The 14,747-nt window shown below is 40.3% G+C and overlaps 1 protein-coding gene across 4 annotated transcripts in view; it reads right to left on the bottom strand.

Annotated features, from left to right (window-relative positions):
• Positions 1 to 14,747, bottom strand: part of PTPN14 (protein tyrosine phosphatase non-receptor type 14) — a 161,996-nt gene that overhangs the window by 70,393 nt on the left and 76,856 nt on the right. For all 4 annotated transcript variants that reach the window (XM_074351815.1, XM_074351816.1, XM_074351817.1 and 1 more), the window contains one exon: positions 14,567 to 14,736. In XM_074351815.1, the coding sequence (XP_074207916.1) occupies positions 14,567 to 14,613 (47 nt within the window). In that variant the 5' untranslated portion in view covers positions 14,614 to 14,736. The remainder of the gene's footprint in view (positions 1 to 14,566; positions 14,737 to 14,747) is intronic.

Genomic DNA, 14,747 nt, shown 5'->3' with positions numbered 1-14,747 from the left:
CTCCTTAAGAAAAACAGTGTTTTGTATGCACTTTCAGTGCCATGCACACAGTAGATCCCCAATATATGAATGAATGTATTAAAGACTGTCCTCTGGCAGCAGGAAATCAAGAATAAGATGTGGGTACGTGATACAAAATCTGTCAAAAATTACCTCGAAAGGCCAAAGATGATGAAGCTCTACTGCACATCATATATAAAGAGAAAGAAAAACTGAAAAGGGCCGAGTTCTGGCAAATTGAGAATTAGGTAACAGAATGGCACCAGGAACTCAGGAAGGAGAGAATTTCAGGAGTGGACTCGCCATGTCTAGTGCTGACCAGGAGTAAAGCGAGTAGGAGTGGAAAAGGCCCCTGGTTCTGAGGTGGGGTGTCCCTTGGTTACCTTCAGAGGATCACTGTGAGACAAACCAATGATGGATATAATTTCTCAATGGCTCAAGAAGAAATGGATAAACATAAAATATGCTGAAAGCTGCAATTAAATAAATAGAATATGAGCAGAAACACCAGGCATCCAAGGTAAGAGACACACTAAATGGTAACTAGGAAGTATGAGGTATGAAATGAATACCTGGGGATTAATTTTTAAGACAGGGGAAAAAAACGTGGTTGAAAGTAGAAGGCAAGGAATCTATGAGAAGTGATATTAAAGATATATGAAAATTACTGGAAACTGGAGTCAGCCTGGGGAAAGCACTGAGAATCAAGAAAAATGGTGAAAGGGCTGATCTTTTTGCAGCAGACAGCAGACACCCAGTCCTTGGCCCTGGGTGGAGGATGGGAGGAGTGAAGCAGGGGCTGGAATGAGTTAAGTGAGGATGTGGGCACGGGAAGCCTGCCCGGGCTCCTCTGCTCTGGATCTGATCAGGCTGGTTTCTTTAAAGAGGAGTCAGATCTGATGATTTGTACCGTCCTCTATCATGACAAAATTCTGTGTTTCTTAAATGAAAACCATAAGAGGAGAATCTGTACAATGGCCAAATGAGCTTCCTTCACAATATTAGCAAACATTACTCTAGACAATTAAATAAATAAATAAATAAATAAATAAATATATATATATATATATATACACACACACACACACACACATACATACACAGTATTTCATTCCCAGTGATCAAAAGCTAAATTGAGTCTCTCTCATTTATTTTAATACTTTCTAATCTGATTACTTATTCACTGGGTCAAGAGTAAAGGGAGGTAGAATGTTTTAGTCTTGGTGTGTGTGTATACATGTATGTTTTCAGGTAAAATGCAAGTATCACAGAGCAATAAATAAGAATCTCTATAATTCAGTTCAACATTCTCCTGCAGATGTTCAAAGCTCTAAATGGATTTCCAATCATACTGTGGATATAATTATACAATGTTACAAATTAGCAAATAATCATATTAACTCAAAAAGGAAAAATGCCTCCTTTAGTATATGATGGTTATATAATTTGCGACGCCCTTTTGAAAATGAACCAGGTGTAGAGAATACAACTTTCCTTTATATGGTATTTTCCAACTTCCTGTGGATAAAACACTTCCAAGCCACTTAAAAAAAAAAGAGTGGAATTTTCTTATGAAAGATTGTCAGAATATTAGCTCTCAGGATTAACACTTACAGTACTTGTGACAAGGGGGAACACATCAAAAATCATGAGGGGGGCTGTGTACGCAACACAAAATCTCTCAATGTATAGTAAGGAGGTGGTCATGGAAGATTGTTTAATAAATTAAGATAACTGCTATCTAGACCTAAGCTTTTCTATCTTAAAATTTCTTTTTCACTTAAATACATTGTGCTTCTGGTTGGTAGCTGGAATCAAGGACTCAATGTACCAATCTAAAAAATAACATTTTTTAAAAAATCATCATAAAAAATGTTATGTTTTTATAACTTTGGAGTTTTATTTGGCTGAAATGATTTTATTATTGTTTCTCAATTTACATATTGTTTCATCTTACATTTACCTAAATTTAGTACAAATTAATCTACTAAATCAGAAAGGCAAGAGAATTACTGAAATCCATACACAGTATTCTCAGTTTTGAAATGTTCTTTTTTAATTAAAATTGAATTTGCAATTTCAAAGTTTGGGGAAGTTGTGGAAAAGGTTTCATATAATGTTTTAGGGTCCTAGAAGAGTACAATTCAGGTCAGTTGTTATTACTACTTTTGTTAAGGATGCACATAACGCTAAATTCTTAAACAATAAGTATATCCTTATTTAGGGATATATCACACATTATATTATGTATATTATGCATTATCAAAGTTTAACTAATTAAAAGGCTAAAATGTTAAACTCGAAAATATGGGTTAATAAAACTGACCAAAATTGCTGCAGAACCTTGGGTTCCCCATTGTGTTCATGCCAGCGTCCCCCTGAAGATGCTTAGTTATTCTACAAATAAGACCACACCACGTAGCCTCTAGGTTTCTCAGCCTAAAACAAACTTTGCAACTCATCAATTCCTCCCAATTCCTCAAATCCATCCTGACAGTATCTGACATCTATTTACTAACATAAAACACCAGCTACAGTTGAAAGAACATCAAGATAGAGTTGCCTTCCATTTAACCAAGTAAGTGTAAGACTCACCTGTGGCACTAATTCAAAGACTCTGACTCAGGAGTTGGGTAAGAGAATATGCATTTTTGAAGAATGCCACAGGCAACCCTGAGGCATACAGGCTAAAGATAACACTTAAAGACTCAAGTGACCTGAGTTTTGGGGTTTGTTTTTATAAATAATCATCACTTACCAAGAGTCTATCATCTCCTTAAATAATCTTTAATTGGAAACTGTTTATCTTCTTCAAACTACACCCTCTTCAAGTTACAAGTACTGAGAGATTAGCATCAGGTCATCCTGGCCCCTCCTGTCATAGCCAACCTGCCTTCAAGCCCCTGAACAGCTGCTCTGACCATCTGTGAAGCTGCAAGGCCAGATCTGCCTCGTCTTGTTTCCTCACACCTGTCTGATAACCTCAGCCTGGGTCCTCTGGGCAGGATCTGCTCCCTTGTATGGGACTGGGGCGAGGGTAGGGAACCTACTTAGGAAACACATGTTTTTTGCTTAAATTAGATTTTGCAATTCTACCTTTGAGAAGTGCCTGGGAAAATAAGGGACAAATTTGATGTTAACTTCAGGGACATCACATCCTTTGTCTGTTGAGGGTAATTTTGATTTCTAGCACTCATGAGTCAGCACCAAATTAGTATTCGACAGAGCTTCTACTAAACAGGGTTTACAGCGATTTGGGCTCTGCTAATCATCATCTAGGTACTAAGCCCTTTGGTGGCACTGGAAAGTCACAACTTGGCTAGAATGAACTACATTTCCCAGAATGCTCTTCCCTATATGTTTCCAGTTAGCACGGGCCAGGACTGATCCTTCTACCAGGTGACCGACAGCTATCTACACAGCTTCCTGAGGGATGCAGCAACTTCTCATTTCCTTACAGTACATCATTTTACTTAAAAAACAAACATGATTGAATACCCACTTTGTGCTGAACACAGTAATGAGTGCTTTCTAAATTAATCCTCACAACAGCTACACTGGTGTCATCTCCTGACTATCAACACAGAATCTCGGCATGGGGGAGTGGACAGAGCCTGATCAAGAAACAAATACCTGCAAACTACGTCTTCTGACTGCAAATCTGTGCTCCTGCTATAGCAGAGTTTTGTTTCTGAACTATATTTTATTCCCAGCTATTATTTTCCTTGAAGATTAGACCACATACCAGCTCTTTGGTGATTACATCCATCATTCAAAATACAAATACAGCACAGTCTGGCAGCCACATAGCTTGCATTCATAGTTTCCCACCAGTATCCATCTTTTCACAATTGGTCATTTATTTCAAGGATCCAAATTATCAACCTTTTTGAGTTTTCCTTAGATCTACGGGTTTCTCTCTTTAGTTATCATGTTAATGTCTTCTGACAACCTTGTTCAAAACATGTATTGTCCTGGTCAAAAATATTTGTTCCTAACACTGCTTCATCTCTCTGATTTCATAGTAAAGTGTCACGGGTCTGACTTGCATGTTAGCGTAACAGGTAAAACGTGCTGGGCTATGCCCTGAGTAACGGTAACACCTTTTTAGGCTGGCAAGAAACATTTTTATGCTGGGAAAACATCTACTCTCTCTCGCCAGCTGCAGGCACAAGATTGACAGGTCAACCTTGAGAGTTGGGCAGCTGCAAACTGAAACATGTTGCAACACGTCCCTGCTATGATGCCTCCTCCTCCCCTGCCACCAATTACACCAGAAAGCCCAACTATCATTCTTTTGCAGTCACACCTGGGAACTTGACACCAGCTGACACCTTTCTACTGTTTATTTCCAACGTCTCAATTTTCCACTCTTCTAAAGGGCTTAGTGTCATCTGAAAGCTTGGCACTTTCACTCTGTGCCTAGGGCGGCAGATCACTGATAAGACTGTTAAATAAAACCCATGTTAGTTCCAATCTCTACATAATGCTTGCTATTTAAAGAACTCTATTCAAAGAAGTGCCTGTTTTCCCTTACCCTTTGTTTCTTCTGTCTAAACTACTTCCTTCCCTTGGACAAAGCACATTTCTTCTAGTTCCACAGGGTGTCTTAGCAGTTGTAGGGCCAGTGAGGAGGAGGGGAAGGAGGCGCAAAGGCTTTCGGAAGTTTAAACAAATCCTAGCCCTGGGCTCTTCCATGTCTGCATTCTTGGTTCACCTAAAACCATTCCAGTCCCAGCTTAAGAGTCAGGCTTCTGTTACTAAACAGCTGTGTGACTAAGGGCAAGGTCCCTCTATCTCCTTAATAATCACTTTCTTCATCTGTACTATGAAGCAACTGGCCTCTCATCTGCAGCCTCTCACCTGTCTCACGTTTGGATATAAAACTATGATTCTGATAAAGCTTAATCTGTCTTGATAGAAAACATATTGCTTTCTTAAACAGGCTATGTTGGCTTAAGATCTGGGTGATCTTTTTTTGGCCTATAGGATACTTGGTACCTTTCTGATGGATGGACTTTTTTATGGGTAATCCGAGATGAGGCAGATATTGAAAGCAAAAAGAGGGAAACTATGAAAAACTTGAACCATGTCTCCACAAGAAAAAGTACAGGCACATGCAGCCTAGCACCCTGAAGTGATGTGACGTAGAAACAAACTTTTCAAATGAGGACGGAAGGGAAATGATACTCTCACATCCAGCTGGACCTTCTACAGTTTCTGGTAGGTGGTTAAAGTGTTAAGATAGTTGGACTCTGAGTGGCATAGATCCAACTGGGCCAGCGTGGAGGGATGGGTTGATCCAAGCTCTGAGAAGCACTTCAAGGTATATAGAAAGTACAAATATCAGCAGTCACAACCTAAATTCCTACAGTCCCAGCAGGTCACAGAAGGGAGTCCACGTCACTGACTGTAACACTGTGGGGAGTCAGGGAACTGGGGCAAACTGGACAGCATATGTCTGTCTGTAAGGCATCAAAATATATGCGTGACTGGGACATGCTGAACACCCAAAATTGACACACTGTAACTGATCATACTTCAATCAATATATATATATTGGAAATTGGAAACCAATATACACATATAGGAAAAAAAACTCAATTCTTTAAAAAACGGTCCAGGTAAAACAAAGTCCACCAGTGGACCAGAATCAGCTCGCGTGGTACCAGTTTATCATCTCTGACCTTACAGGTACTCCAGCCCTCTGGATTTCTTTGCTGACACTTCAGTAGGAACTAAACCCCCTGCTTCTCTGGTAAAGCTAGAGAGTGGGGGAACATGTAGAGAGAAGTAGTTGTCTGGCAAAGTAAGGTAAAGGATTCAACTAATTTGATGGATGACGTATCTCCACTTAAGAGCAATAAAACTTCTATTAGAAAAAAATCCACAATCCTTTTCCAGAGAATACGAGTACTGCATAGGGTGCTAGTGAGGACTGAAAAAGATAATCGTTTAAGATACTTAGTGCAGCACCTTGTACGTGAACGCTGGCCGCTCTCATTGTTACTATTATTAAATTCTGTCAGGTGACGGAACGCAAACTACCTTCTTCCACAGAACCTCACAGAACTACAGTATTCGCAGGCTGCCTAGGTTTGGAGGTCTTGTATTGGGTTAGAAAGCTGCTATACTCTAAAGCACAAAAAAAGGTTCTTTGCTTTCCAGACGCTGCCAGGCCTCTTTAATGTGCAAATACAGCACATCTGTCACTTCCCTCCACCCTTCCACCCCCTACTCTGCCCCAGCTTAAGGTCCCAGCACTGAGATCCCAGGAAAAAGGCAGAGCAAAGGATTCTAAAACATCTCCTCCTTGTGCCTCCGTTTCCCCTAAAGGTTTTTGGTTTTTTTTTAAAAAAAAACTCAGTACTGAAAGTAACACACCACTCCCAATCCCACCCATTAGCATGACACCCCTGCAAATCCGAGGAACACTTTCTAAGGGGATGTCTTTAAAAAAATTCCTAAAGCATAGCTGGCGTGCTTTGACAAGACAAAGCACCTCGTCCCATGGCTTCTGTTTGTTTTTCCCCTCCCTCCACCCCTCCCTCCGCTGAAGGTAAACACTGCTGTGTGGGATCATCGTGTTCTACTCAGCTTTTGAAAGAAACAGAATTTTCTAAAATTTTAATCCATGCTCTATCATAAATCTTTACTATTTCCTTAGTCAGATGTTGGCTCTCTCTCACTCTTCTGCAATGGAACTCTGATAAAGAACCATTTGGAAGCAACAAATGAGTGAATAAACAAATGGACAAATGTATCTTCGAAAATCAAGGAATACACAAAGAACAAAATTAGTACCCTTAGTGAAAAAAATTAAGCTATTTTCAAAACAGCTGAACAGAACCACATGATTTTTGTTTGCTGTTGAGAATTACAGAATAGATCATCAAATACTAGTAAATACGCATTAACCATACAATTAAAAATGAGATAATTTTAACACATTAAAAGCAAAAGTTTACTTTTTTTTGAGGTATACTACTACTTCACCTGTTTGGGGGAAACTTTGCTTTACTAACAATTAAAACACAGATAAGTATATCTTGCTTTATAAAGAGTGAAAATCACATGGTTCCCTGTGCTATACATATAAACTTATTGTTTATTTTATAATAAATAATTTTTAAAAAAAGAGTGAAAATCAGATGTCAGATTACCAAAGAACATGACAACAAGGCTCCTTTTTAAATAAGAACGATACCACTGACCTATTTCCACTTGAAATTCTGATTTTTCTATTCATTATAGAACACCTACAATGAAAAATAACAATGTCAAGTGACAGTACTAAAGAGCCGTATTTAGTAAATACCAGCACTCACTAGTGTCAGTGATTTATTTTATCATTTGTTTTCTCTCTCCCCTAAAGGGAAGGTATGTCAAAGAAGCATCCAGATTGTGTTTAAGCGTTAACTTTGTGTATATACCTCATTGTTCTCAGGGCAGTGGGTTGCCTAAATAGCCATCTCCCTACACATTCTTGCAAACTACATCTTTTTCCCGTGAGGGGAGAGAGAAAGACAAAAAGTAATTCCACGCATTTGGAACGCTTGTACAATGAGGTAGGCACTGACGTGTGCTTTGATTTAACTAAGTAAGAAAAGTATAAACTTGGCGGAGTCATCATCTTCACAGTAACACATGAAGAAATCCTAGTTGAGGGTTGAGATAAGCTAATTGATCAACTTCCCTGAAGGAAATTCAACTGATTTTATAACAGCTCCGCAGACTCTGCAGGATTTTCCAGTAAGTAAGGTCCAGGAGGAGAAAGGGTTACCAGGACCATGATTTTATTTTCATATTTGCATAGATAGTGAAAATTTTTGTTCCCCTGTGAGCTTTTTTTTTTTTTTTTAATTTACTTTTTCTCTTTGATCACACCCATAACAGTAGCCTCAGAACCACCCATAACAAGAAAAAGTCACGAGGTAACAACAAAACGAGCAGAGATGAATGAACAGGGATGGAAGTAGGAGGCTGTCCTGGGCAGGACTGGCTACAAAATTTGCAGTCTAGTGAAAACTGAAAATGCAGGGTTCATTATTCAAAAACTTAACTGAGAATTTCAAAAGGGCAACAGCAGTGCACTAAGCCAAACTCGGGGCCTTTCTGCGCACGGGGCCCTAGGCGACTAACTACCCAGGTCACAGGCTCGTCCAGCTAGTCCTGGTCCTGGTCCTGGAAGACACCTGCCAGGCTCTCTGGGATTCACGAACTGAGAAGGCCTTCTCCAGGAAGTAAATGATGTCAGCAATGCAAGCTTTGCAAACAAACTCAAACCTCCAATAAATCAAAATCTGCTCCGAGACACAGCTCTTTTCAGGAAGGAGAGGGAGGGCTGAGATCCGTTTGTTTTTATACTCCCACTGACAAGCAGAGTGTCTAATGTGGAACAGGTGCTTAAAATAAAGGTTGAAATGAGAAATAATGCAAATGGCCACCAACACTTTCATCAACTAATCTCTCCTCTGGGAAAGCAATTCTTGCCTTCAAGGTTGCTCTGCTTGCTGTGGACAACCCTCTCCTCTCTCATCTCATCATTCGTGACGTTAGCCACACCGAGTAATGTCTGCGATTAAATCCCGGTATCAACAGCCTCTTAAAATATCTAAACTATCTGGCAGACACAACTCCGTTCTCCATCATCGACAGAGGGAGAACAAGCCCCCATTCACCCGCTGGAGCTGGCCAGGAGGGGGATGTGCCATTCTCAGCAAATTATATTATCCACAGGGGATTCCTGCTGAATCTTAAGTCGGCCTTGAAGGGAGTCCCTATTTCCCAGCCCACGGGGAAACTTTAAATAGCCATTAAAATGACATTTCAAAATAATAAAAAGAACTCAAAGAACCGGAGGAACAAAATAAATGGTGTTGTAAAAGGAAATGGAAACATTACCATAATTAGAGCTTTTAAAAGAGACATTTTAAACACTGGTTGAACACTGACTTGTTTACAGTAGCACTCAAGGCAGATGGCAGTGGGTTATCTAAATGCCATAGGTATTTACAAGAAAGGTAAGCTGAAGGAAGCTTTTGTAAGGTCATTGGCACTACTTCCTGAATCCTAGTTTAAAAAAAAAAAAAATCAAAACACCATTTGGACCTTCACAGGGATGTAAGGCTTCACCTAACCTGGCTTTGCCATCCATCAGCCAGAGGCCCAAAATATGTAACTGGAAGAAAAGGGGGGCGCCACCTCCACCATAGTCTAACAATGGCACAATGTAACTCCTTTGTCACTCACTGTCACAACAAAAACACACTCATACTCTTTATGGTACCTAAGTAATTCAGTTTGCAACTTGGGCATTTATTCCCAGTTAGTGGAATGACACCTTGTCCCATACGTTCTTCCCAGACAGGAACTGCATTTAACGTAGAATGCCCCATCCAAGCCCATACAGAAATTAAGTTTTTTTTTTTCCAATCCCTCAGGAAATAACTGCTAGGCAGTTCACCTAGCAGACGAGAATACAGCCTCACAGTCAGTCCAGTACTTTAGAGGAGCTGGGAGAAGTACAGAAGAACAGTGATCCCAAGAGGAGAGTGACCCACAGAGGCTGAGAAGCGCAGAAAACGCAGAGGCAGCACCCGCTAGACAGACGCAGCCTGGAACAGGTCGCGCAGCCCTGGAGCTTCCAGCAGATGTGCGACAGTGTGCTGAGACCATCCCTGGCCAGTAGAGCGGCTGTGCTGGCCACAGCCGTGGTTCCACTGCTTGGCGTCTATACCATGCTCACCACTAGGAGGGCAGACAGCCCTACTTCGACAGCCAGTTACAACCACGTCCTGGAAGAGTAGGAAAGGTTATCTGACCTCATTAGGACAATGAGAAGCTCCTCTGCCCTACGCAGACATACCATTCAACGGGGAGTAATGCAAAGACAAACATGTTACAGTAAAAGAAAAACGCCCCAGAATTGAGTATTTCAGAAGCCACACATGCATGCACTCAGCAACTTAAACCTTGAAGCCAATTAAATTCACTCTTCAAAAAAAATTTTTTTTTTGAAAGTTTTCTCTTTAGTATTGAAAAAACTCAAGAGGGACTTCCTTACTGGAGCAAGACTTGGAAAAACCCCAAACCTAAACTAAAAGCAGTGATCCAGGCCAGCAGCTTTCTGGCTTTCCCCTGCCTATTATTAAATATCCTTCTGTTTGACTAAGAATTTCTCCACCTCTCACAAACCATCTTTTTTCTTTCCGTGTCCAGAAAACTCTGAAAACCATGTGTTTACAATGAGCCTGTTGCTATGCACATCATTAAAACACATTACAAAAATCTTTCCTTTGAGTCAGGAGGAGGACAGAATGGGGAAGATAAACTGCTAGCCAGAGTCCCTTTGCCGAGCAGAAAACCTGGCAAAAAGGAGTATGAGAAGCAAAGCTAAATGGAAAAAATGATGGTGGTCCCATCCCTTGAGTCATTTTAACCAAAGGGGGAGAACTAACATTTTGAAAGCCCCAAGGTAATGTATCTTGAAGTTTGGAGCAGGGTTAACAAACTCTCTTCCTAATCTCTTTAATTCCTGCGGCTTCATGACTCACCCTCCATCTGTCTACTGGAGAGTCCTTTTAACCAGCTTTCTCATACTTCTGTAAGAATATCAGGAGGTTTTTTTCCCCCCTTTATGTGTGCTTCTGTGTGTATTCTCCTTCTGATATTTTTTGTCTACTCACTCAATTGCAACCTAAAGGTAGGTCCCAATCTGTTTATTTCTTCCCCAACTCAACTACAATATCTTGGCAGATTTCCCTCACTTATGCAGAGATTGGTTCTTCAAAAGTAATATCCAGGAGATGAGGTGAGGCACAGTATGTCAAAATCAGTGTCAAAGCCTGAACTTCTCGTATTTTCTAATTTACAAAATCTGGACTTGATAATCAAGTCAACCACCTTCTTAAACAGTTTGCAATGAACATCATTCTTAAATTTTTGTTGTATTTTCCAAATTATGAACCTGCACGTTTTCAAGGGTGGGACTGTCTGAAGGCAAGAAATGAAATCCACACCTTTTAAGTATATCTTCCTTTCACCTCTTTGTGTCTTTATATGGGTTCACACACACACCAAACAACAGCAACAACACCAGAGTACTAATTCTGAACTCTGTCCTTACTCAGAGAAGAAATGGCTGGTCCTGACTCATGCTATAGAACCTGTCTGAGTCTCAAGTGGAAGTAGCCAAATCATTGCAAACATGTGTTGGGTGAAAACAAGTTTGGTTGGCTCCAAAGGCTTATTTTTTAAGCACAATAGTTGAATAGTTGCCTCCTCCAAAGGGTGCCCACAATGAAAAACAGATTTCTATTTCTAATCTATGCAAATATCTGACTCTGAGGGGCATCACAAAGACTAACTATTTTGTGTCAGAGGCTGTGGATTCCAGGTGCTCTCAGAGAAGTCAAAGCCCATCTCCACCTGAGGTGCCCGGTAACTCAGGTAACAGTGGCTGACCGGGAAGTTAGTCACTAACCCACTCCTAATGAATGCTGGGGCCTTCTGTGAAACATTCCTCTGGAATCCTCCTCTCCCCCACACCACTGCTTCTCCTTGGCTGCCCTGCCTGGAAGACAGTTCTAATATTCAGCTGAGACCTCAGATGCTTCTAAAACCTCCCAAGAAGGTTCAGATTCCCAAAGGCTCCTAGTGACTATAAGCAGCATTCTTCACCTTGAACTCAGCTCATCAATTCGTCTCTAACATCAAACCTAGACATCCTCAGCACTTAAGCATCAAATCCAGAAATCCTTGTTATTCAGTCCAAACCAGGTCTCCTTTACAGCCTAGTCTATGTGGCTAAAATCAATAGCAGGTCTCAGTGAATCATACCTGGGTCATTTTGTGTGCCCCCCAACCTTTCCAAGTATATGTATTCCTTTTTAATTTTCTTTCTCCCTCTACCAATGTTCCTTTCCTTACATACAATGCTTTTCTCTCGTATTTCTCCATCTCTCCAGCATGTCTTTGACTTGTTCTGACACCCCTTGGCACGGTCCAGTTTTAGGGCCCCTTGGGACAACAAGAATTCCTGCAACGTTGGGGGAAGAAGAGGAACCAAAAACAAATAAACAAACAAAATAACTCTTCTTGCAAACCCAGATCCTAACTTGTAACATCCTTTGCCATAAAGAAATTATACCTGAAATCTACACAGTTTAGTTCTAATGTTTAAGTCTAAAAATATCCTTCAAAGTTTTGAATTAGTTTCTATTAGTTTTTCTGATCAAATGACAGTAACAGCGTTTGCTTCCAAATCTTGTGTTGAAAAACACGTCTTTCCCTCCTTCTCAAACTTCTTAAATGAACCAACCTAACTGAGCAGAAAGAAATACTAAAGAAAAAGTATAGAAGTCCTGCCTAATCTCCAGCCTCAGTAAACACCACCACTCAGAGTTCTTATGCTTTGTCAGTTGTTGAGATTTAAACAGTTTTTGGTTCAGCTTATAAATGCAAATATTGACAGTTAAATAATGCAACATTAAATTTATTTATCTGGACGATCTAAAACTGTAAAGAGTTTAGAGGCTAACTAACTTATTGATTCCCAAGTCTGAATGACCATCATAACTACCTGAGGAACAGTGTTTATTTTAAACAATACTTCCTCCTGATCCCCACCCGAGACATCCCAATTCAGACTTCTGGACCAGCCCTGGGATCCATTATAACACAGGCTTCAGGCAATTATGATAGAGCAGGCCCCTGTCTGTTTGAGAACCGCTGATCATTCCAACATCCTACCCAATATGGCGGACTCCTCTACAAGACACACCCTGGCTCTCCACTCTGTGCTACAGCACTCGACACCGGGGCTCTCGTCCTTTTATAAGTCTGTTCCACTTTTATATGGCTTTAATTACTAGAAACTGTGTTCTTATGTTGAGCCAAATAACCAAAGTCTTTCAACTCCTTGAACTTCATTATTACAGGCCCTAATTTTGTGCTCTGGAGTCTACACAAAATTTCCACCCCACAAGAGTCTTCACGTATCCAAAGGCAGCTACCACACCCTTACAAGTCTTCATTTTTCTCAGCTTAAACCATCTTTTTTCTTTAACTTCAGAAAGCATAATTTCGGAGTCTCTCACCATTTCCACTGCTCTTCCTCCACAATACATCTTACAGGATAAATCTGTCTAGAGGAACAACATTTCATTTTTTTTTCCCTACAGACTGAGCTTTTTCCAATATGCATTAATTTATAGTCCATGTTTCATCCCTGTCACTCATTGTCTTGCATTTAATGGTCCGATAGCCATGAATCAGCAAGTACTTATCAACCTAATGCAGTGTGCCAAGTACTCAAGGAGAATTCAAAAGTCAGAGGAAATTGTCCCATTTTGAGGAGATAATTTCCTTTCCAGAAAGGACTTAAACAAATGAAATCACTTGAAAGCAGTGCACTATGGTATAGAACCAAGAGCTTCAAATGAATGACACCTGAAAGACTAATGTGGGCTTTCTGGATCAGACTGTGAGCTAGCTCATGGTCTCTGTTTAGAGAAACACCCCTATTTAACAATAGTTTGGTGGTCTCTGTTTAGAGAAACACCCCTATTTAACATTAGTTTGGTTTAAAAAGAAAAAAAAAAAAAAAGACAAAGTTGATGACGATGGAGACTACCACTTAAAATGTACATAAAAATTTCAACTGCATCCTTGTATCAGAAATTTAAAATCTAAGAAATGACAGGTAGAATACTGTTCCTTCTTCCCAGGCTGTCACTGGCATTGCTTCCCAAGCACTCTGAACACCATGAGCTGAGGAAACGGCTTAAAGTAGAGGGTTCATGCAATTCCTTTATTACCAGAAATAACCATTTGATGAAGAGATAACCATCCCCCCGCCACCTGCACATTTTAACTAACACCAACAAAAATGCACTTGTTTTGTTCATAAAATCGCAGGCTATCAGAACATTCAGGACTTATGCAAATCTCTCACTTTACAAATGAGGGAGAAAAATCATTTCAAAGATGGCAGGTGGTTTCTCCCAGGTAAAGCAGCAGTGAGCTGGAGGGTGGGGCCAATCTCTAACTTATTATTATTAATCTCCTCACACTTAACCTACTAAACCAAAACTCTTACCTGATCAGTGCTTTCCTCAACTCTACTCCCATCTTCAGTTACCCTTTCAATCCACAAATCCAAAGTCTGATGGGTCATTTTGTTTGGAGACATTTTGAGGGAAGGAGGGGACCAGACAGTATTAGGTGGTTAAATTTTTATTAATTTATATTTATTTATATTAATTTATTAATTTATATTTATTTTATCCACAGTCTCCAACTAATACTTCTATGCCGCTAGACACAAAATATGACCTGCCTCCAGATCGCTGCTACCTTATTAGCAGTACAAGGGATCACTGGGTTAGCTACATGGATTCAGACAAAAATTCTAAAGTTGCAAAGGAACTGGTAAATAATCCCCAACTACCCCACTTCCCTCCTACACACACACCCTAAATCAACCAGCTCATCTACTTCCTCTGAAGCCTCACAGTTAATCCACATCCTTTTATGGGACATGGAAAAAAAAAAATGCACCTACCTTGTGGCCTCTTGCTGAAGCCATGACACATTTGGCACATAGAACATGACTCCAAAGAAAAGCAGAGGCTCATTAGCGAATTTGTCCAGATGTTTCTTGAGCGGTTTCTCCAGCTCCACCCATCGTGCTTGCTGGCTCTTGCTGAGAAACCAAAGGCCAAAGTAGTGCGTCTAGATAAAAG

Source organism: Camelus bactrianus, chromosome 23, assembly GCF_048773025.1.
Source record: "Camelus bactrianus isolate YW-2024 breed Bactrian camel chromosome 23, ASM4877302v1, whole genome shotgun sequence".
Taxonomy (NCBI): Eukaryota; Metazoa; Chordata; class Mammalia; order Artiodactyla; family Camelidae; genus Camelus; species Camelus bactrianus.
This window is presented reverse-complemented; position numbering and strand designations above follow the sequence as displayed.